We start from the raw sequence: 25384 nt of genomic DNA on the forward strand, positions 1-25384 counted from the left end.
GTTTTGTATGAAGATCTCATTTATTAGCTTCAGGAACAGTTTAGTGCTTAAATTTAGAGTTGTATAAATATGAGTCTCTTGCAGTTATTGAATGGATGTATAGTGACAGGCTGTCCCTGATACCCTTTAGGGGATATCCAAGTCAAAACTATTTACGTAATAATACTAATAGTTTATTGACCTTTTCTACTATCATTCTTTCACATGTAGACAGAGAAGTTTTCTAGATGCTACATGAAAGACAACACAGATCAGGTATGAGAATCCAGCTGTCCTCTATTAAGCGGGACACTAAGGAGATTTGAGGAGAAAGAAAGACCCGTGAAAGAAACTCAAGGATAGCAGAATGCATATACCACAAGCCAGAGAGTGGAGAGTCGGTTCTGTGAGTCCTACCAGCAGGGAAAGCCTTTGCCCTGTTCCACAAAAGTGCTCTGAGAATGTAACAGGGAAGAGCCAAATCTGACTACATGTTGGATGTGTTTATTTTACTTTAACCTTTACTTACCGTTGCTTTTGTTCACTAAAAGTATACTGTCTCTACATAATGGCCTGCCTCGGGGAACCCTGCCCCTCTGCCTGAATGTTAAACCAAAGTGCCTTTGTTCAGGGAAACATCTGGACCCTGTCCACCTGCAGATGGATACAAGAAAAGAAAGTAACACATCCCCTCCCGGAGGCCGGCCATTCCAGGGGATATTTGCAAAACTTATGGCCTTTTTACTTTACCTCCTCATCTCCTCCCCCTCTCTGTGCTATAAAAGAAACTGGCACCCAAACTCCAATAAGATGGTTATTCTGAGACTTTAGTCTGCTGTCTTCTCGGTCTGCCAGCTTTCCGAAAAAAGTCGTATTCCTTGCCTCAACACCTCAACTCTGATTTACTGGCCTGTCGTGCGGCGAGCAGAGCGAGCTTGGATTCGGTAGCAAAAATGGACCAGAATTTAAAGGGACCAGCTGTACCTGAGGAATGGGTCCTAGGCCTCTGCAGTTGTTGGCTTTAATTTCTTAGAACCTGATACTATTGCTTTCTGACTTTTATAACCAAACACTATCTTTACATGCAAGTCAGCGATTAATTGCCTCACCTTTTCCTGTGTCCCATTTCTCTCTGGTATATTTATCTATTCATATGGCCCAGAGGACTTATTTGAAGATTAAAGCCATCTTAGAAATCTCTATGTCTGGATCCCTAACTTTATATTTCAACTATCGATTGACTTTTTGGTGAATATTTCTATTTTCAGTCAGAGCTTAAATGTTTCTTCATTACTCAGAGTTCCCTGCTTCCTCCCACCCCACTTTGGGGCCGTTGTGGTTAAATTTGGTCCTTTCCAAATTCAAATGTTGAAGTTCTCACTCCTAGGACCTCAGAACACGACTTTATTTTTTGCAGATGTAATTAGTTAAAATGAGGACACGTTGGAATAAGATGGGCTCCTAATCCAATATGGCTGCATCCATATAAAAGTGGAAATTTGGACACAGACATACAGGGAGAAAGTCATGTGAGGATGAAGGCAGAGACAAAGGTCATGCTTCTAGAAGCCAAGGAATGCCAAAGATTGCCAGCAAATTGCCCAAAGCCAGAGAAGAGGCATAGAATAGATTCCTCGTCACAGCCCTCAGAAGGAACCAACCCTACCGACACTCGACCTTGAACTTCTAGCCTCCAGAACAGTGAGACAATAAATTTATTTTTAAGCCACTCAGTTTGTGGTACTCTTTAACAGCAGCCCTAGCAAACTAAAACAGGCGGTAATCATGCTTCTAAATTATAGGCCTTTGGAGGTCTATTTTAAGATGTGCATAAACCTAGGAATGGCTGGAAATAACTTGCTAAAGTAGAAATATTAATAAATGTAAAAGTCTGTTTTGTCTAGGACGGGGGTAGCATGAGGATTGGGGGTAGCATGAGGAATTTGTTGTTTGCTTTTAGCTGTAAAATTGAAATGAGACCAAACTGGTTCTGTGATCTAAAAGTATCTTCAGACATAGGGGTTCCTGCCCATTCCACAGGTAGGATAGGTAATTTTTCCAGTGCTTGCCTTGGTTATTTATTGCCAAGGAATTTCATAGCTTGTAGTCCAACATAGCTTGCAAAACTTTTAGCACAAAGGAAGCCTTTGTTTTTCAACGAAGTCACTACTCTCTGTAGCGTGAGCTCTACAAGGGTTGCCAAGACTCAATTTATTTTGAGTGGTTTTTTGAGTGACATTGGAAACCTCGTCTACAGTATTAATTGCTGTGTCTGTGGGCATGGGTTGTGGAGGAGATGATCTAAGAGAACCGTCAATAAGAGGAGATAAACAAAACAATTCACATTACTTAATGGGGTGGTTTTAATAATTGTCCTCTGTGATAGATTAGGTGAACTGTGAGAGAAAGAGAGGATTTAAATACACTTGTGGCTGAAACATGTGGATAGGCGGTTCCATAAGAGAGGGAAGTCTGGGGAAGGTATAGAATATAAGGAGTTCATTCTGAATACATTAATTCTTTTTTAAAATTTATTTTATTGAAGTAGAGTTGATTTACAATGTTATGTTAATTTCTGCTGTACAGCACAATGATTCAGTTATACATATATATACAGTCTTTTCCATATTCTTTTCCATTATGGTTTATCCCAGGACATTGAATATAGTCCCCTGTGCTAAACAGTAGGACCCTTTTGTTTATCCATTCTATAGATAATAGTTTGCATCTGCTCATCCCCCTCTCCCCCTCGGCAACCACAAGTCTGTTCTCTATGTCTGTGAGTCTGTTTCTGCCTTGTAGATAAGTTCACTTGTGTCATATTTTAGATTCCACATATAAGTGATATCATATGGTATTTGTCTTTCTCTTTCTGAATTATTCACTTAGTATGATAATCTCTAGGTCCATCCATGTTGCTGCAAATGGCATTGTTTCATTCTTTTTTTTAATGAATATATTAACTCTTAGTTGCCTAGTAAATATTCAAATGACAATATTAAGTAAGTTGTTGGATATATGTATCCAACAAGCCAAGTGGTTGTATGTAAAAAAAATTGGGAATCATAAACCTGTGTATAACTTGTGTTTCAACCATGGCACCTAATGAGATCAGCTAGGACTTTCAGATTTTGATACTTAGAGGAGTGGAAGGGGAGGAAAATCTAGCCAAGGAAACAAAGAATCAGGAAGAAATCCAGAGACTCGTGTCCTGGAAGCAGTAAAAAGAGAGTGTTTCACAAGGCATGGCATGCTCAAATGTGTAATATTTTACCAGGAGATTGAATAATATGACCAGAAATGTGTCCACTGCATTTGGAAAAATGAGAATCATAGGCAACCTAGGGAAGATCAGTCTCAGGGGAGTAGTGGAGGGCAGAAGGCAATCGAAGAGAGATTAAGAGAGGAAAATAATCCAGGGTAGCCCTCATCACAGCCACTGGGAAAATTTTCTTTTTTTTTTTTTTTCTGTAGCATAAAAAGGAGAGAGGTTAGGAGAGAGGGAGAGAGAATTCTGAGAATCTAATTTAAAACTCAGAATTTAGGGGTGCCTCTACTTCTCAGTTAAATGAACCAATTAATTATCTTTTTAATCTAAAGCAATTGGCATTAGCTTTCTATAACACAACTGAAATCGTCTTGACAAATAGAGAAATAAGTGGCATACCCAAAACTAAACCTTAGTACAACCCCTACCAAAGGAATACCCTCTGGCCTTTCTCTTGATTGTGACCATGGAAGAAAAGGACAAAGAAGGCTCCCAGAAGTCAGAAACAGAATCAATCAGATCAGAAACCTCCACTCACTGCACTGCCAGGACAGGCCTTAACATTGCTGACATATTGATAGAATGTGACATTTGCAGTGGCCTATGACAACTGTAAGTTGTTTCCTTTTTTCTCTTTTTTTTAAAAGGGAACAATACTGTGATTGTCCTGTTTTCCCTGTATTTTAGACATATTAGGGAGGGTACACTTAAATTTTGTCTTTAGGTGCCTATCATGATGAGTCTCATCTGGATTTGATTTAGAGAGATACGCACAAAATGTGAAGCCAGATGTAGGAACTCGAGATGACTTTGGGTTATCTCCTTTTGAGAGGGGAAGTGCATTTTCGGATTAATGTAGAATAGATGCATCATATTATGCAGGAGCATTTGGGGAAAAGCACATCCTCATGAGCATGAGGATATAATTGTGCTGAACACTCAGAGGGTGAATTTTAATTGGCCTCTGTTTTCATGTTTACCTTTTCTGGAGAATAGCTCCTTTAGGCTCCAATCTTTTAATAATCCTGGGGCTGTCAACCACAGTATTCCTGACTAGAGGGAATGGTCTTTAAGCGTATGACTGAGGTCCAGTCAATTATGATATCCCATTTTCCTGACAATAAAGATCAATCCAGGAGTGGCCATATGAACATAGATGGGGCAAAAAAAAAAAAAAAAAGTCTTTTTTCAACTTGTTACTGGAGGACAAATTGTCTTACTATTGAGGACCTGAACCTGGAAGGCGATAGGTAACATCTTCCCCAATGTGTGAAGAAAGCTTGTCTACACTGGGAAATCATGAAGCCAACACATAGGACCAAGATATAGAGGTTAAAAAGAGACAGAATACTATGATTTCTTTGGAGTCTGTGGAATCTAGTTGTGAGTGAAACAAAAATCTACTTCTGACTCCCCAGTTATATAAGCCAATAATTTTTTTCTTAAAAAAAAAGAGTGAGAAGATTGTAAGGAAGTGACAACAGTGTGGGTAGGCAATCATTTTAAGATGTTTGAGTGGGAAAAGAAGCATAGAAATGAGATGATCACTGGAGGAGGAAGTGGGGGAGTGTTCAACAGACAGCTTTTGTTTATGGGAATTACTATAACATGTTTATATGCTGAGCAGAATCATCCAGAAAGGGTGAGAGAATGAAGAAATGGATGGGGGGCGTGGGCTGTAGAAATTACAGGAGCAAATGCTTTTGACAGATAGAGGAGATAAGATTCAAAGCCAAGCAAAAGGTTTGGCTTTTGATAGAAGAATATCTTCCCCATTTGTTCAGGAAGAATGCTTTTTCTTTCAACTACCAGAAACCCAATTAAAGTAATATGTTAAGGCCCGCTATCATCGCACAAAAGATTAAGTCCAGAGATGGAGCAGTTCCAGGGCTGGTTAATTCTACAGCTCAAGAATGTCAGCAAGAACACAGGTGTTATCCATCCTTTGCGCTACCATCCTCAGCGTTGAATGTATTTTACCATAATGTCTGCAACAATTCCAAGCATTACATGCAGTCAGAACATCCTGTGAAAAAGAGATGTTCTTCCTCATGTATGTCTTTTTTAAAAATCTGGTAAAGTCCTTCTCCTCAGGCTCCAAGGCCCTCTACTGGATTGCAGGCTCATGCCTAAAATCATTTTTTATGCATGGGAATGAGACCAACAAGACTGGCTGAGCAATTGTGATTCATTCCCTAGAGCTGCACAAGACCAAGTTTCCCTAAACACATGGCTGCTAGCTAATCCAAATTGGGTGTCTGGTAGCAAGGGATAAATGGGGAAACAACCGTTGGGAAACAGCTTAGCAGGGCCTGCTGCAGTAAGGATTAAATATTGGCTGATGAGAAGGTGAGGGAGTAGCCATCTGGCACCTTCTATTTTTTCAGTGAATTATTGATGAGGTGATCATTTGGGGATAGGGTTGAGGGTGGAATTTTGAAGGGAAAGAAAGCATGAAATGATATTTGAGGAAAGAGTACAGAGTAATAAATCATTACCTCAGAGAAGAGGAAAGCCAATTTACTAGTAGTAAAATACGATATTCTGATGTCAGGGGAAGGTAGAGTACCTGTCTGAGATTTGAGTTCATTAATTTAGAATTAAACTCATCCAATTTTGTTATTTTTTTCAAATAACATTCAGTGAATGGATGTAATGATGACAATTTTCTTACCCACTGAAAGCTAACTAGAAAGTCATTTTATTTTAAAGGAGGTGAAATTCACATAAATACAATTAACCATTTTAATGGATGCAATTCAGTGGCATTTAGTGTGTTCACAATGTTGTGTAACCGCCACCTCTCTCGAGTTTCAACATTTTTTCTTCATCCCAGAAGAATATTTTGTACCCATTAAGTAATGATTCCCCATAATGCCTACCACCCATCCCCTGACAACCGTTAATCTGCTTTCTGTATCTATGAGTTTACCTATTCTGGATATTTCATACAAAAGGAATCATACAACATGTGACCTTTTGTGTCTGGCTTCTTTCACTTGGCATAATGTCTTCAATGTTCATTCAAGTTATAGCAAGTATCAGTACTTCATTCCTTTTTATGGCTGAATAAAATTTCATTGCATGTATACAACACAATTTGTTTATATGTTCTTCTGTTAATGGACATTTGGTTTCTACCTTTTAGCTATTAAGAATAATGCTGCTATGAGCACTTGTCTACAAGTTTCTGTGTGGATATATGCTTTCATTTCTCTTGGGTACATACCTAGCAGTGAAATTGTTGGACCATATGGTCCATAGATTAATTCTATTTTTAACTCTTTGATGAATGACAAAACTGTTTCCCACAACAGCTATACCATCTCACATTCCCTCTAACAACGTACAAGCGTTCTTATTTCCCTACATCTTCACCAACGCTTTCTATTTTTTATTTTTTAAATCATAGACCTATACACACTGTTATGTTTAAAATAGATAACCAACAAGGTCCTACTATATAGCACAGGGAACTCTGCTCAATATTCTGTAATAACCTAAATGGGAAAAGAACTTGAAAAGAATAGATACATGTATGTGTATAACTGAATCACTTTGCTGTACACCTGAAACTAACATGACAACATTGTTAATTAACTATACTCCAGTATAAAATTAAAAAAAAATCATAGTGGCTGTGAAGTGAAATGTCATTATGGTTTTGATTTGCATTTTCTTAATTAATGATCAATTATGTTGAACTTTATTAAAATTAGGAAACGTCCAATTTTATTGATACAATTATTAATCACAATTGCAGAAATAGATTTACAGTACCACATATCAATAACAAAATGGGAAGGAAATGAAACATTAGAGACATAAAGTTGCAAAGAAACACACATTAGGCTAAAAATCTACAGTTAAACCATGGTTTCACAAGAGGTTATTTCATTTCTGCATTTTTGCAGTATGTTATTCCTTGTGGTTATTTTTCTCTTTACCAACTTGTCCAGATTTGGCTTCATGTGTAAGAATTTTCTGGTCTTTGTCAAGTTTTAGCCTGCTGATTCCTACCTTGCTCTGGTGAATGCCCGTATGAACAGTTGTGCCATTAGCCTTCTCACAACGCACCTGCTTGATGTAGATGGCCTATTTTTTTCTGCACACCTGGACTACCTTGCTGATTCGCTAACCTCTGTAGTGTCCTCAAACCACCCAGACCTCGTTGTCCTTGTGGATGGGCATGAGCAGATGTATTTCTGCTGCAGCTCCTTGGAGAGCAGGGACGGCATGGTCTTCCTGTGCACATGAGGGGACACTGAAGTAATGTTTGTAGTTTTTGTTGCCTCCTGAGATCAGGAAGGCGTCAAACTTCATGCTAACGACAATCTGGTACCAGGCATGCTTTCAAACACCTCTTCATGTGTTTGTTGGGCATTTGTATACCTTCTTTGGAGAAATATCTATTCAAGTCCTCTCCCCATCTTTTTTTTTTTTTTTTTTTTTTTGGCCTCACGGCATGTGGGAACCCACCAGAGATTGAACCCATGGCCCCTGCAGTGGAAGCCACGAGTCTTAACCACTGGACCACCAGGGAAGTCCTTCCTCTGCCCATTTTTTTTTTTTTTTTTTATATGAAGATGAACTGTTTTTTTTTTTTTTTTAAAACTTCGGGTTTGTTTATTTATTTATTTATTTATGGCTGTGTTGAGTCTTCGTTTCTGTGCGAGGGCTTTCTCTAGTTGCGGCAAGTGGGGGCCACTCTTCATCGCGGTGCGCGGGCCTCTCATTATCGCGGCCTCTCTTGCTGCGGAGCACAGGCTCCAGACGCACAGGCTCAGCAGTTGTGGCTCACGGGCCCAGTTGCTCCGCGGCATGTGGGATCTTCCCAGACCAGGGCTCGAACCCGTGTCCCCTGCATTAGCAGGCAGGCTCTCAACCACTGCGCCACCAGGGAAGCCCCCCTCTGCCCATTTTTTAATTGGGTTTTTTCTCTTTTTGCTCTTGGGTTGTAAGAGTTCTTTATATGTATATTCTGGATACTAAATCTTTACCAGACATATGATTTGCAAATATTTTTTCTCATTCTATAGGTTATCTTTTCACTTTCTTGATAATGTTTTTCCTGCACAAAATTTTTAATTTTGATGCACTCCACTTTAACTATTTTTTATTTTGTTGCTCCTGCTTTTAGTGTCAAATAATCCATTGCCAAATTCAAGATCTTGAAGATTTTTCCCGGATTTCTTCTAAAAGTTTTATAGTTTTTGCTCTTATATTTAGATCCATGTTGAGTTAACTTCGTTTATGGAGTGAGATAGGGGCGGAACTTCATTCTTTTGCATGTGGTTATACAGTTGTCCCAGCACCATTTGTGAAGAGACTCTTCTTTACCTATGGAATGGTCTTGGCACTCTTGCTGAAAACCAACTGACCATAGATGTTTGGGTTTATTTCTGAACTCTCAATTCTATTCCATTGGTCTGTTTGTCTATCTTTATGCCAGTATTACACTGCTTTTAATTACTATAGCTTTGTAGTACATTTTGAAATTGGGGAGTGTGCGTTCTCCAACTTTGTTCTTCTCTTACAAGATCGTTTTGGCTATTCTGGGTCCTTGAGATTCCATACGAATTTGAGGCTTGGCTTTTCCATTTCTGCAAAGAAAGCCATCGTAATTTTAGTAGGGATTGCCTGAATCTGTGGTTAGCTTTGGGAGTTTTGTCATCTTAACAATATTAAGTTTTGCAACACATGAACATGAGATATTTTTTAATTTATTTAGGTCTTCTTTAATTTCTTTCAGCAATGTTTTGTAATTTCCAGTGTATGGCTCTTTCACCTCCTTGGTAAAATTTATTCCCTGGTAGTATATTCTTTTGGATGCTATTGTGAATGGAATTATTATATTTCTTTTTTGGATTGCTCATTGCTGGTTGTATTAATCATGCCTTTTATTTTCTGTAATTCAGATGATTTGACATCTGAGGCCTTGCTGACCCTGGAGAGACTGCCTCCCCCAGTGCTTGCCAATCCCTAGAGATAGTAAAGGACTTCCCTGTGAGTGTGCCTTTCTTGTGCAAACTAACCAATCCAAAGCCTGCACCCCACCACCTCCTCTAACAGGCTCTCATACTCAGGGCCACTATTCCCCTGCCCTAATCACCCCAGGTACAGGTACAATACAACTAGGGACAACCCTGATGCTCCAGAGCCCACTGAAGCTATTCAAACTAGCCAATCCTAACCCTGCTTATATTTACTAACCCCTTCCTTCCCACGGAAACTACAATAAATGCTCTTGTCCACATTTTCCCCTTGCTTCCTCTACTTCCTTACTGATCCTGTAATTCCCGTGTGCCCCCCCAGCCGCCATAGCGTGACCCTCTCATTATGTGGCATGCCCCCTCCTCTTGGGGACTGTGAGTAACAAACTATCTTTCCAATGACAATCATCTCCTGATCTGTTGACCTCACTACACCTGAATAATAATAAAACCTACATTTTAAATCACAGGCGTATAGCAACCCAAATTGATTTTTGTATGTTTATCTTGTACCCTGAAACTCTACTAAATTCACTTATTAGCTCTAGTAGTTATTTTTTTTTTGCAGATTGTTTGAAATTTTCTATATGTAGAATCATGTTGTCTGCACATAGAGACAGTTTTATTCTTTCATTTCCGGTTTAGATTTTTGTTTTTTCTTCCCTACTTGGTCTGGGTAGGACTTTCAGTACAAAGTTGAATAGCACTGGAGAAAGCAGGCATCCTTGTCTTGTTCCTGATCTTACGGGAAAAGCTTTCCCTCTTTCAACATTGAATATGATGTTAGCTGTGGGTTTTTCATAATTGCTCTTTATCATGTTGAGAAAGTTTTCTTCTATTCCTAGTTTGCTGAGTGTTTCTATCATAGCATGAATTTTGTCAAATATTTTTTCTGTACCTACTGAGATAATCATGTTGTATTTTTCCTTCATTCTACTAATGTAGCATATTATCGTAATTGTAGGTTTTTTAATGTTCGACTGCCCTTGCATTCCTGGGATAAATTCCACTTAGTTGTGGTGTATACTCTTTGAAATGTGCTGTTGGATCCAGTTTGCTAGTATTTTGCTTAGGATTTTTGCATCTATATTCTTAAGTGATACTGGTTTGTAGTTTTCTTGTAGACTCTTTGCGTGACTTTGGTATTAGGGTAATGTATTGGGAAGTATTCTCTCCTTTTCTGTTTTTTAGATGAATTTGTGTGGAATTAGTGTTAATTTTTCTTAAAATGTTTGGTGAATTCACCAGTGAAGCCATCTGATGCTGGACTTGGTTGAAGAAAGTTTTTGATTAATGATTCAATCTCTTTATTTGCTATAGGTCTGTTGAGATTTTCAAATTTTCTTGAATCAGTTTTGCAATTTGTGTCTTTCTAGGAATTTGTCCATTTCATCTAGATAATATAATTGGTTTGCATCCAGTTATTCATAGTATTCTCTCATAATGCTTTCAATTTCTCTAAGGTTGGTGGTAATATCCCTACTTTCACTTGTTTTTAGTTACTTTTTTCTTTTCTCTGTTTTTTAGTCAACATAATTAAAGATTTGTCAACTTTGTTGATCACTTCCAAGAACCAAATTTTGGTTTCATTGATTCTCTCTATTGTTTTTCTATTCTCTGTTTTGTTTATTTCTGCTTTAGTCTTTATTATTTCCTCCTTCTACTGGCTTTGGGTTTAGTTTTCTCTTCTTTTTCTTCAAGTTCTTCAAGGTATGAAGTTAGGTTGCTGATTTGACATATTTCTCCTTTTTTAATGTACATGTTTTCAGCTATAGATTTCCCTCCGGCACTGTCTTCACTGCATCCTCTAAGTTTTAGTGTGTTACGTTTGTGTTTTTCTTTTCATTTGTCTCCACCAGATATTTAATTTCCCTTGTGATTTCTTCTTTGACCCATTGATTCTTTAAGAATGTCTTGTTTATTTCCATTTATTTTCAAGTTTCTCAGTTTTCCTTTTGTCCTTGATTTCTAGGTTCATTCCATTGTGATTGGAGGAGGTACTGTGTATAATTTCAATCCTTTTAAACTAATTGAGAATTATTTTGTGGCCTAATATATGGTCTATCCTGGAGAATGTGCCCTGAGCACTTGAGAAGAATGTGTATTCTGCTATTGTTGGGTGGACTGTCCTATATATGTCTGTTAGGTCTAGTTGGTTTGTAGTGCTGTTCAAGTCTATTTCCTTATTAATCTTTTGTCTACATGTTCTATCCATTATTAAAAGTAGGGTAATAAAGTCTCTAGCTACTCTATGACTATTTATTACTATCTATTTCTCTCATAAATTCTGTTATTAGTTGTCTCATATATGGAGGTCTGTTGTTTGACACATGTATATTTATAATTTAGATGAATTAACACTCTTATCAATATATATATCCTTCCCTGTAGTTTGTAAAAATTTGACTTGGCATCTATTTGATGTTATCTGATATTAGTACAGCCACCCCAGCTCTCTTTTGGCTACTATTTGCATGGAATACCTTTTTTTTTTATCCTTTCACTATTTGTTTCTTTGAGTTGGAAGTTAGTCTCTTATAAGCACAATACAGTTGGATCATTTTTTTAATTCATTTTGCTAGTCATTGTCTTTTAATTGGTGGGTCAAATCCTTTTACTTTCAAAGTACTACTCATAATAAAGGACATAATTCTGCCACTTTGCTACTTGTTTTCTATACACCTTATATTTTTTTGTTATTCAATTCCTCCATGTTGTCTTCTTTTGTGTTTGATTTTTTTCCTACTGTACCAATTTAATTCCCTTTTCATTTTCTGTATCTTCTTTAGTTATTTGCTCCTATAATATGTATGTTAGTATACTTGGTAGCTGTCCATAGTGTCCACAAATCCCTTAGGCTTTGTTCATTTCTCTGTATTTTTCTTTTTTTCTGTTCCTCAGACCAGGTAATTTCAGTTGTCCTATCTTCAAGTGTGCTGATTCTGTCATCTTCCCATTTATATCTGCTATTAAAACATTTTAGTGATTTCTTCATTTCAACTATTTTGCTTTCCAACTCCAGAATTTCTACTTCGTTTTTTAAAAATAACTTTTATCCCTTTATTCATATCCCCTACGTGTGCATACATCATTCTTCTAATTTTCTTTGCTTCTTTGCCCACGGTTTCTTTCAGCTCTTTGAGCATATTTAAGATACTTAATTTAAACTATTCATCCACTAAGTCCAAAAGTCCAATGTCAAGGTTTCCTCATGGATGTTTTTTATCAATTTCTTTTTGATTTTTTCAATAAATGAGACATACTTTAATTTGTGAGCTTTGTAATTTTTCATTGAGAACTAGACATTTTGAATAGTACAATGTTGTAACTCTGAAAATCAGATTTTTCTCCCCCCCAAGAATTGCTGTTTTTGCTTATTGAACCCTACAGTTGTATATTTGTTTAGTTACTTTTCCAAACTAATTTTGCAGAGACCATATTTTTTGGCATGTGTGGTTACTAAAGTCTCATATTCCATTACCTCTGCAGTTAGCCAGTGACCTGACAGAGATTTCCTTGAATGCCAGCATCTTTCTTCATCAAGCACTTCCCTGGATGCTGAAAGTGTTCTCCAGAGCTTGGAAATTGTTTGTTCTGACAGTTCTTGCCAGCTCAAAAATTATTTAAGTGGGAGGACCAATTCCTGGAGCTTCCTACTCTGCCATCTTTTTGAAGTCCAAGTCACTTTGTTTTAACTATCATCTTGAATACCAATATAAAATATATAAGTACCCCTTCTTGACTGCATCGATAAACTGTGCAATGAATACAGTTTATCTTTCTTCGATTTTAACTGTATTGCATTACCTTTATGATGATCTTTTATTGAACACTGAGGTATATATTAAAAGTTGAATTTTTAGTGGATTTACACAGCCAGTTGTAAATTTTAGTGGATTTATAAATTTCATGTATAATATGAAAGTTGTCACTTTGTTTTACATAATTCTTATGACAAATGTAGCTCATGCTTTTAAAATCATCTCTTCCCTCCAAATTTGTTAGAATCAAGGGCAGAGGAGAAGGGGCCTGCTCTTCAAAAATCAAAGGAAGAATATTAGCCTCCCAGCATCATGTGAACCATATGTTCCAGCAAAGATAGCTAATTAGGATACAGAAAATTTGATTATTTAAATAATAAATGCATTTCTACCCTCTTTTTGTAAGCAGATACCTGATACTAAGTTGCACTGAGCTTTTATTTTTATGCTCTTTCCAAAGAGTAACTCTGTAAAACCAAACAGTTCTTATGAAAAAAGAAAAAGAGAAAAGGGAAAAAAAAAGCAATAAAAAGGATCCAATGCCCAAGGTCCCCGAGTTTTTAAATTCAAATGTGATATCTTGCAGCTGCTAACTTGGATGTCCACTTACTTACTTTGATGTCTTGTTTTCTATCCCATAATCTGAATTTGAATTTAAGCAGCATTCCTAAGGGCTTCCTGAATTGAAAATTAAATTTTGAAAAGTTCTAAAACCCCCATCAAAACAATAGAGTGAATTCAAAATGGCAGCTAGTATCTTGCAACTCAGCAATAGAGTACATTTTTTTAAAAATAAATTTATTTATTTATTTATTTATTTTTGGCTGTGTTGGGTCTTTGTTGCTGCGCGCGGGCTTTCTCTAGTTGAGGCGAGCAGGGTTTACTCTTTGTTGTGGTGCGCAGGCTTCTCGTTGCGGTGGCTTCTCTTGTTGCAGAGGACAGGCTCTAGGTGCGCGGGTTTCAGTAATTGTGGCTTGCGGGCTCTAGAGTGCAGGCTTAGTAGCTGTGGCTCACGGGCTTAGTTGCTTCACAGCATGCGGGATCTTCCTGGACCAGGGCTCAAACCCATATCCCCTGCATTGGAAGGCGGATTCTTAACCACTGTGCCACCAGGGAAGTCCCTAGAGTACATTCTTTTATGTAGTACTTTTTAAAAAATACTTAAGTGTATAATTTTTATCTTATTTTATTGTCTCTCATTTTTTCTCTTCTTTCGTTTTGGATTAGCAGGCTTATTTGATAGGTCATTTTCAAAAAGGCTGGGGGAATATCAATTGTCCTATGCTGATAAACAGTTTCATCATTATATAATGGAATCCAACATTAGTTATTGCCCCAATGTATCCACATGAGGAAGAGATAATAAGATCCCTTTATCCTGCTTTTGTGAGATTATGATACATCTGTGAATTAAAACTCATAGTTTAAAAAGTCAATAAATGGAATGTTCTTAGCAAATATTGCTTCTGGCCAATTTGACTGAGTCTTGTTATAAGTTCTGACAGAATTCTCCAGCCATCCTTCTGGGGAATTTATGACCTAGTTAGAATACATATGACTGGAGAACTACTCTGTAAAAATATAGCAAAGTACCATAGTAAAATGTTATTAAGGGTACCTAGGTCATAGCATCAGAGGCTTGTGGGGTCAGGCCTAAAACATAGATCTGCTGGTTCCTTGTCAAGGTTTCTTGGAGTTAAACTGAATCTGAGCTAAACATATTTGAGTCAAAGGGATATTCAGACAGAAACCCATTGTAAGAGTAGAGGAAAGAGATGGGATTGGTATTTGTATAAAAAGGAAGCAAGATGGCAGCACAGAATTCTCAAGTCTTAGGAAAAAGGAAAATAAATTTCCTTCAGGTAAATAAGTAAACACACTGAGAAAGAATGCTGAAAGCCACATGATCACGGGGGTAGGGTGTGTGTGTGTGGGGAATCATAGATCTCATCTTTGCAGGCAGCTTCAGAGTTAGGGTTTGGATATAATTTAGAATCCAGAGTAGGAAGCAGACCAATGTAGATCCAAATCCAACCTGCTCTTATTAGCTGTGGGCAAGCTGATCTGCCCCTAGAAGCACCTAACCCTCAATCTTTAAAATAGTAACAACAAAAAATACAAACAAAATATGTGGTATGCTGTACTACCAAATAAATGTTAGTTGCTGCTGTTTTTCCATAGACTTTACTCACTTGTGGTCAAGATCATGGAATTTTGGAATCAGACAATGTATCAGTAGAAAGCTTATGATAGCAAGTAAGAGAAAATTCAACTCAACTCCTAAATAATATGGAAACTTATAAGCTCACTAAGTGTAAGTCCCAAGGTAGGAGATGCTTCAAAGTTAGTTGATAAAACATTTCAATAATGTCAACAAGACCCAGGTTTTTTCTGTTGTCCACACTTCCATTCAGAGTGTAGCTTCATTATATAACTGGTTTCCTGGATGTTTGTAGGATGGCTACAGTAGCATTCATATCTGGTAGAGATGTGAGAAAGTACTTTTCCATATCATCAAGGTTCCTTCTGTGCAGTGTGAGTGGTCCAAATTAGGTCACATTTCTTCATACATTAACTGTTGTCAGAGAAAAGCCAGGCTCTGATTGGTTTAGATCTTGATTCCTAAACCAATCAGCAAGAATGAGGATGGGATTGTTATGATTATCAGGCCCCACTTCTGGGGTCAGATTTGGGCTTAGGGAATCAGACCCAATGTCCACTACTGAAAACTTGGGTTCCAATATTTACTTGCTATGTCCTTGGACAACTTATACAACCTCATTGAATTTATTAAATTTCCTTACCTGCAAAATGGTTATGAAGCTGAATTGAGATGAATAAATATGAAAACAAAACATTCTCAGAATATTTGGTATGTAGTAAGCACCCAGTAAATATTAAGTATTATTAATATTCTTCTTCTTCTTCATCTATACACTTTCATATTATGTAAAAGTTTTTAAATTGTCTGCTTTTCTGAGTAAATTGTGAGTTTTCTAAAATATAAACAGTATCACCTTCATTTTTTACCTCCAAAGTCTTACATATAATAAATATCTAATGTATTTTTTAACAATTCGTGAATAAATGAATATCTATTGAGTGAATGAATAAAGACCTAAAAAACAATAGGAATAGATTTTAAAATGGTGACTGGATGAATTATATAGATCAGTCAGGCTATGGAAACAAAATGGGCCAGATTGAGAAAGAGTATATTTGAGATTAAAGAAAAGATCAGACCTAGAGAGGCCTCTTTTCCTGAAGACTAGAGTGGTTACAGGAAGTTAGCAAACAAAATACAGTTTGACTTTAGGGTAACCAGCTCACAGAGGCTGTGATGTCTGCAGATACTTTATTTTACAATTTGATAAATAATAAATATTTGGGTAGAACCCATATGAATGCTTACAGAAGTCTAGAGGAGGTGGAAGAAATGATAATAATAGCTACTGAGTGCTTGATTTATTCCAGGCATTGTTCTAAGTGTTTCTCTTGTGTAAACTCATATAAACCTCAAAACAAATGCATGAGGTAAGTACTATTCTTTTTATCCCCATTCCCATTTACAGATAGGAAAATCAAACTCAGAGAGTCTGAGCAACTTCTCCAAATCACAGAGATAGCAAATAGCAAACTGGGACTTTTACCCAAAGGCTCTGACTCCACAGTCCGTGTCTTTAGCCATTACACTAAACTCTGTGATAAAATGGAAGGGTGCTCAGAGAAACCAGACTACATTTCCAAAGCATCATGTGCCTGAGAGCTAGATGTGTTAGTGCCCATGTGGAGCACCTCAGGCCTCCCAGGTCACTGAGAGCTGAAAAGCAAAGCCAACAGTTCACAGCATATGTGTTCCCTCTGACCTTCCTGCTGCACTTTCATCATCCTCTGCACGTAACACAATGGTTGCATAGAGAGCCAACGAGACAAATATTTGTTGAGTGACTGATGGTGTGGACGGGTAGATGGATGGGTGGATGGGTGGATGGGTGGATGGATGGGTGGATGGGTGGGTGGGTGGATGGATGGATGGATGGATGGATACCAGTATATATGATGTGCCCAACTTATTTCCATGGCAGACCAACCTCTTAATGCTTCTCCATTTGGTAAATTGTCTTTAAATATTTGTTGCCCTTTTCAAGATGAGACAGTATGCTTTGCAATAATACTTGGAGTAATACGAAAGACATACTTAGAGATAAGCCGTGCCTAAGAGCATGAGAGTTGGAATGAATACAAGGTTGTGTGTCCCTTTCCAGGAACTCTTTCAGAATTGTTGCTGAGCTATAGAGAAAAAGCACAATAAGCTTCCTGAATCAAAGAAGAAGCTAGTCCAGGGTCTCTCCAAGGGAGCTGAGGGACTAGGGGCTATCAAACTACCACTCTCCTCAAGAGGAAACAGTAAAACAGTCACCTCTAGATATTTTTTGGTTATGGTTTAGCATAGATCTGCCATTGATTAGACTTTAACTAGAAATTCCCGCATTTCCCTTCAGCTCCTTCTACCTCGCTGCTTAATGTTAAAGATCCAAGGGAGTCAGAACTCCTGCTCTTTCTAGACAGCTGTAGTCCCCCAAGAGTTAAGTTTCAAGAACCCTATGTAAACCACAATACAGATTTCAGATTCAGCTGTACAAGTAAAGTGCAATGTTTAAACATAATAAAGATGACTGTTGAGATTGTTGCACCGCAAATCTCTCTGCCTGCTGAACTGTGTGGTCTCATCTCTTGCTCAGAAAGATCTTTATCATTAAAAATAAATAAAATCAACATTATTTCCTTAACTCTCTATACTAGTCATTTGTCATCTATGAGGAATGTTTCAAAAGCCATTTTCATATTTAATAGATATTGGTGGAAGGCAATTCCTTTATGTCGGACTTTTAAAAGGAGCTTTTAAAAAAATCATTGTACTTCCATATACTTACAAACAAATGTCTTTAGCTTGCAGCCTCTGAAGGAACAAAATCAAAGCTACTTGAACAAGTTTCCTGGCTGGAGAAAAAACTAGAGGCTCTGGACCGAAAGGAAGACAGTGGGGAACCATATGAAAAAATGGTCCTTGCAAAAGACCAGGTATGTTGTAGAAGAGAAATAATCTTTATTTCTAAAGATGACCTAAACTTATATGAACTGACAATTCTATAGTTATTTCTGGCTGGGTTGGAAGTCCGTATTCAAGTTCAAGGTGGTCAATAACAGTATTTGTATTTGCTCAATATAACTGTATTCCCTGATGAATATTCACATAAAAAAATTAACTTTCTTGGTGATACTTTTAAAGTTTGCTTGATATGTATTCTTTTGAACCATATTAGCTGAATATTCTATTTATTTTGTACATGATATTGACTACATAAATGGTTTTTGGTTTTCAAGGTTGAACTTAATCAAGGAATAGCTTCTTTCTCTGTAGTGAAACAAGTGGATCAGAAAATTTTTCATTGACTTTTAATAAATTACTTTATAAGAAATTACCAATCTCTGAATTTCTAGACATTTATATATGTGTCATTACATAAATTTATCTCTTGTTTGTTTATCATATTGGTTTGTATCTGCCTTTGGGATAGATAATCTGTAACTATATGTAAATATGTATGTTCACACAAAACATATCCATATATTCCAAAGGCAGATACAAATACATTGGCTCCCACATATATGTATATATGATATAAAATGGGTTAACATTACCTGCAGTACGTCAAGCAAACATTATTTTTCCCAATCATCTGCTAATTATTAATAATTCATGTACTCTGTTGTTGGATTCTTCCACAGAGTGGAAGAGAGAGAGGGATGGGAGCGATGATTTCTTTCTTTCTTTTTTTGGGGGGGGGGAGGGACGATGATTTCTTTAATGATGATTTTCAAAACATCTAGCTGAGATAATGCTGCCATTCATAAGATATGAGAACTGGTACATGTTTATATCTGGAACACTTTGAACGTGTAAAAGAAAGAGTTACGTACTTTGTTTCTAAACTTTGCTCCTTTTCAGTGTATTGAAAAATTACAAGCTGAAGTGAAAGCTTCCCAGGGGCAACTTGTAGCCTATGTAAGTGTTTTTCTCCTTTATTCATGCCTTAATTTATATCATTGTTATTCTGGAAATGAACAGAAATTTTTCAGAAGTTATAACTATGGTTTCTCTGCTGCAAACCAAATCACAAAGCTAAGCATCAGTATTTTTATTGCCTCTACAAAGTTGCTTTCCATAAATTCAATTCTGGTTTATGTTGATGATAAAAATTACAAAACTGAGTTCTTATATATAATCAGATGGTCTAATCAGGTACTATCAGGATAAGAGAACTGGAAACTAAGGGTAGAAAGACAAGCAAGTCAGGCTAGTTTAGTGAGTGAATGGAAGTGGAAATTATAGATACCTCACATACAGGCCTAGGGAAGTGCTTCTTAAACTTTAGTAGATCAAGAAGTATCTGGAAAACTTTTAAGAACAAATTGCCTGGAGTTTTCTATATGCCTAGGATAGGACCTGAGAATATGTACTTCTAGGGGATGCTAGATTCACATGCTGCTGCTGCTGCCCATCTTTACACCATATTTTGAGCAGCATTGTTTTATATATATTTATTTTGCCCCAGTTTTGTGATTTTTAGGCAAGTGCTCATATAAACAAATCGGATATGGAACTGTCCATTTTGTGCTACAAGTCCTCCCCTGAGAGAGAGACCCTCTGAAGTTCCAGGAAAATTTTCATTTTTACTTTAGCCTGTCTTCACTCAGAGAACAACTAATGAGCATCTCCTGTCACAATAGCCTTGTGTATCCATGTGCATAAACCAGTGGTCGTCACCCTGCCACTGTCCCTTCCCAAGGATCTGAACAACCCTGATGCCTTAAGTGTTTCCTCAAAGAGTTGCTTGCCGTCTTTTTAGTTATCTCTTCCATCCATATCCTGGGTGTTATGGGATGACTTCTTGATTAAGAACAGTGGCCAGTCATGTTCAATGGCCAATCTGAACAACAACAAACTCAGACCCATCTGAGACCCGAGAGGCTGCAGCCCCGAAGTCCAACAGAAAAGACTGCAAAATAATAAATTCTGGTCACCATCCCTTTGGGATTTGCAATGAGCTGATCTGGATAAAATCACGGTAATTGCCCCATTTTTGTGCTGGGGTAGAGAAAAGCTAATCTGCTGTGGCAGTTAGCAGAGTTTTAAACTCTAAATTTAGAATCTTTTTGGCCTCGTGTGCTCAATTGACCAATACTCAACATGACTAAGGCCTGCATCTGTGGCACTGTGACAGACTCAGACAGAAGTACATCTCATTAGCCCAGCATTCTGTCCCAGATGCCTCTCCCCTGGCCTGCCCTACAGGGTGCCAGATAATGACTTTTGTCAGAGGATGTCACCGCATGCCAGATGGGTACCTACAGCCATTCGCTTGGGGAGTTTTTAGCTCAGGATTTTTTAAGGAGAGATAGTCGCTAAGGTTCAGTTATTAGCCTCCAGCCTCTCTTCATGAAAAACTGATGAAAAAACATGGTCATGGTTGCCTTTGGGAAATTCCTGTGGTGTCTTCTTCCACTGCCTAGCATCTGTGGATTCTATTCCTGTACCACGCTGTTCCTGTTCCAGGCGTGTCTGAACTGGGAGTGTTCCCTCGTCTTAGGGCCTTGATACCAACCACTGAGATTTCCTCTGTGTAACTGTTCAATGTTCAGATTATAATATAGCAGTATAATCATCAAAGTTTTGCTTCAACTCACCGAGAATATTTAAATGAAAATAATACTAGTAATAGTGTTTACTGAGAGTGGACTATGTGTCTCCTATGGGGTAGGTGCTTCATATGTTATCTATTTTGTCTCAATACAGCTCAAAAGGGTGAGTATTGTTTTTCAGATAAGAAAACTGAGTCTTAGAAATTAGATCATTTGTCACACACGTCGATTCTGAAATCCATGCTTTTGCTGTCACAACTTGCTGCCTCTCCAAATTATATTCCCTACATGCCATTGGAGGTGTCAAATGGTGTTGATAAAGGTTCTATCTCCAATCTCCTTTCTCCCCATATCCGCTGTGAGAGATTAACCAGTTCATAATTCTTCAACTCTTCCATGCAAATAAGCAACCCCTTCCACCCCCTCCAAGTTCTTTCTATCTTAATCATCTTCTGATTATATCTCCTTAGTGCTATAATAAGCATTTCTTAAAACACTGTTCCTGGAGAAAAACATTCTATGTTAATAGGTATTCTGCACAAAAAATGAGAGGGACATTGGAAATAAAGTTAAATTAAATGTGTTTCTTTACTGCAGGACTTACCAGTGTACAATCAATCTCCAAAAAAGGCCCGCATATGTCATTTTCCATTGGTATTTGTCCTTGAATGATATTTTAAGCACACAACTTTGGAGATTGCTGGCACACTGCATCGAATTAAAGCACTAGGCTTGCTAAATATGACCTGAATATCTTGCTGATAACCTAGGTTCAGCACACACAAAGTCAAATTGATCATCTTCTATTCTCATTTCTTCAATGTGTTCCTCTGTTTGTGTCCCTCAGGCATGGCGAATAACATCACACTGCTGTTACGTATTCTAGATCCAAACTACAAAACAGAATTAAAATCCCACCTGTCTCTGCCTCCGTCCTACATTTAGTTAATTGTCAGCCTCTGAGTATGCTTCTACACGTTATCTCTCTTCCGTGTCTTTGATACCATTATCCTGCCAACCCCTAGCTCTTTTTGACCATCATATATCTCAGTTATTGCAACTGGCCCCAAACTATCAATATATTCAAGTTCAGAGCCCTCACTACCCTTGCCCACCACCCCACCCAAATCACAGTGTAGCCCACTTGCTCTCACATCATCAAGTCCTGCTTGCAGAGGAGAGAAAGGATAAAAGCCACGTGTAGGATTTGGGGTGGGGGCAGAAAACCAAACAAAGCCAAAGATTAACACTCACAGGGAGAATGAAATGTACTGGAGAGTCAGAGAAGGGGGATAAGGGACCCAGGTGGTGGGAGTGGAGCCCTGAGGATGCCGTGAGGAGATAGGAGATCAGAAGTCTCCTGGGAGTGCTGGGGATGCTTAAGGTTAGGAAATAACCAACAGTATTAATAGGAGTTGTCGGGCAGTTTGTACTTAAACCTCCTTAAGTGCGTAAAAGTCGTGTGCAGAGTTTGGAATTCCTGTCTGGGCGGTACCTCCCAAGTGTAACCCTGCTGCAGGATGCAACCTCTGCAGGGCTCTCCTGGCCTCCCTGCCACCACCCTGGTGAGGGAACCACAGGACTGTCCCTACCCTTCATCTCTCTGTTCTCATTCACTCCACTCTCTGCCTCACGCCCAGCAGGCTAGTAAAATGTAACTGCTTTCTCTACATAGCCAATGTCGGTTGGTGTTCTGTGACTTTGCTCTCTGTGTTCTCGTGGTCTAGGCTATCCTTCTCTCTCTTCTTTATCCGAATAAACATTACTCTTTGTATAAGACTCGTATCAGGGACCAACTTCTCCCTTAGCTCCCAGATTACCTTCTCTGGGCTCCTATAGCCTCCTGTACTTATATCTATTTTAGCTCAAAATATTACATTTTATCGATGCTGTCTGTTTACACCTCTGTCCTCCACTGGACATGAAGGTCATTGAGGGCAGCACCAAGAATGTGTGTCTGTATCCATTACACCAGTACAGGGTAGGCTCACTGCAACTACTCAATACAGTTTGCTGAACTGAATTGAATTTTACTCTGATCGCGTCATTTCCCCTGTTCTGATGCCTAGAGGAAAGCAATCGTCCATTTCCCCAGAATAAAGTCCAACCTCCTGACCATGGCATTTTTCACACTGAAAATGAGGACCTGACTGACCCCTTCTCCTGTCTCCTCTCCATCACACACCTGCGACCCCCAAGGATGCCCACACATTCCTGCCCTGGGATGTTTGCTCATAATTTTTTGGCAACTGGACTCTCTGTCCCCACCATTGTGTTTGCCAGATTTTTCCCATTTTTTATCAAGATTGTTCCTTCCAGGAAGTTTTGTCTGACCATCAAACCCGAAGTGATCTCTCCTTCCCTGATACTTTCATAGCACTTCTCAACACCTGTCTTCTATCACTTGTCACACTATGACCCAAAATAGAATTATTTGATGTGGCCCAGCTCTTCCCCAAGACTGTGAGCACCTGGAGGATAGAGAGCAAGTTTGCTTTTCTTTATGCGTCTCACAGTGTCTGGTTCAATGCCTTGTACAGGTTTCATTGAAATGAACTGTTAAAATGGCTAAATTAAAAATAAGGCTATTTTGGAATTTATAAGAGCCCACTTTAAATCTCTGGGAAAGTTATTTTATGACATTTTATTCCTTAGAAATGCCAGTTACATGAGGCATTACTTTCATCTGAATTTGATACTTTCAAGGTATGACATGGAAGGGACAAAAAGTAATGATTCCTTAGAGTGGAAATAGAAGGACAACATAGCAGAGAAAGAAAATAGAGTTGTGGGAAACCTCAACTTCAGAAGAAGTAAGAAGAGCATCGAAAGGAAATTGTGGTCTTAACATGAAAATTAACAAGCCAAGGTCTTGGCTTCTTTTTATTTAGAGTTCACTCTTCTAGAACCCAATAGTTAAATTTTATTATTGTATAATTAAATTGATAGCTATGAAATGTAGAGAAGATACAAGCCTCAACATTTAAGAGTGAGTTGTCGCTGCTAGCATTTTGAAGATTAAAATCTCATCCCATGAACGTGACTTTGCCTGGTCACAGCTTATACTTTTAAAAGATTACCAAGGGCTGCCCCTCCCAATGCACCCGTGGACACCCACTCGAGCCACCCACAGGGCTAACCTGCCCTGGGCATTTTTATCACTCTCTCCCACATGATTTTATCTGCTTAGGGACCTATACGGGATTAAACAAATATTTCAAGTGAGTGTTTATAATGACTTAAAGATTATTGTTCATGTTAGGCTAATTTGAATCAGGACTAGGTATCTTTTAAAAAATCCTTTTCAAATGAATGTCTTCCAAACTGTTGAATCTATTGCTTTCCTATTTTTAGTATTTGGGAAATATAAGTACTCAGCTGTGTGCATTTGCTCTGTGGTTGACGATGTGATTATCTGCAGTAGTCCAGAGGTTTGCCTCCTCCTACCCCTCACCTCCATCCCAATGGCCAGCTCATCTCTTGGTCTAGTTACCTCCAAGATATACCAGAGCCAAAAGTTCTATAATATCCAACGGGATTATTTCAAAAGAGAAATCTGGGCAACTGGGTGGTAGGTGCTTGAGTGTTGTGTTGTTCTCTATACTGTCCTGTATGCTTGAAATATTTCATAATAAACTAAACACTTACAAATATCCAGAAGAAACCCTTCCAATGAATTATACAGGGTGATTCAAGCTGTAGGTTAGATGCGTGTGTCTTTGAAATCAGGAGCTCCTGACCTACAGTTTCTAAGGACATACTTAGACCTGGAACAACAGTCCTGATACTCAGAGTCAGGAGCACAGGCATAAAGGGACCACCATGAATACCATGACAAGGTTTTCCCAAAGAGTTGGTTTAACTTCTCCCTTTCCTTCTCTAAAGAAGCTACTGACTACCATTTTACTTTACAAAGTAAGGATCTACAAGAGTCACCAATTTAGATCAAGTCAGACTCCTCTCCCCTAAAATTCCAGGCCCTCTGCTAATTGGTCTTTTTCTACTATGATAGAGAACATGAGCTGTTTTTGTTGTTGCTGCTTTTTGGCTGCCTAAGCACTCAGCGGTACCCTGATAGCCTTTCCAACTGCATCTCTCCCATCATATGAAGTCTTGGAAGGACTATAATTCAAAGTACCTTATCAGCTGCTCTCTGGGAATTGGGCATGTGCCCTAAGGCAATTGGACTCTGAATATTAATTCATGTGAAGCAAGAGAGGACAAACACTTGGAACTGATATATCCTACAGAGACACCCCGGCATCATGGCTAAGGAGTGTGCACTACTGCACCAGAACTGCTCTAGCTCTTGTCTATTTCTTTTTATTTTTAATTAATTTATTAATTAATTTCATTTATTTGGCTGCGTCAGGTCTTAGTCGCGGCACGTGGGATCTTTCATTGTGGCACGCGAGCTCCAGAGCGCGTGGGCTCGTTAGTTGCAGTGCACGGGCTTCTCTCTAGTTGTGGCGTGTGGGCTCCAGAACACGATCTGACTCCTGTCCATTTTAGGAACCATCAAATAATCCTAATTAGTTTGAAGAAAATTCCCTTTTTCTTTATGCTCATCAGAATCAGATTTGGTTGTTTACAGCTGAGAAGCTGAAATTCTTATACTCTTATACAGTTTTCAAAGTGTGGCCCCTGGACCAGAAGCATCAGAGTCACCTAGGACTTGA

At 38.3% G+C, this 25384-nt stretch overlaps 1 protein-coding gene and 1 pseudogene across 1 annotated transcript in view; one reads left to right on the forward strand and one right to left on the reverse strand.

Annotated features, from left to right (window-relative positions):
• The window catches only part of CCDC192 (coiled-coil domain containing 192), a 194251-nt gene that overhangs the window by 15917 nt on the left and 152950 nt on the right, over window positions 1-25384 (forward strand). The window contains exons 3-4 of the mRNA XM_068534392.1: window positions 17952-18083; window positions 19012-19068. Of these exons, the coding sequence (XP_068390493.1) occupies window positions 17952-18083; window positions 19012-19068 (189 nt within the window). The remainder of the gene's footprint in view (window positions 1-17951; window positions 18084-19011; window positions 19069-25384) is intronic.
• Window positions 7166-7570, reverse strand: LOC137757863 (ribosomal protein uL24-like pseudogene; annotated as a pseudogene).

This window comes from Eschrichtius robustus, chromosome 2 (genome assembly GCF_028021215.1).
Source record: "Eschrichtius robustus isolate mEscRob2 chromosome 2, mEscRob2.pri, whole genome shotgun sequence".
NCBI classification, from domain to species: domain Eukaryota; kingdom Metazoa; phylum Chordata; class Mammalia; order Artiodactyla; family Eschrichtiidae; genus Eschrichtius; species Eschrichtius robustus.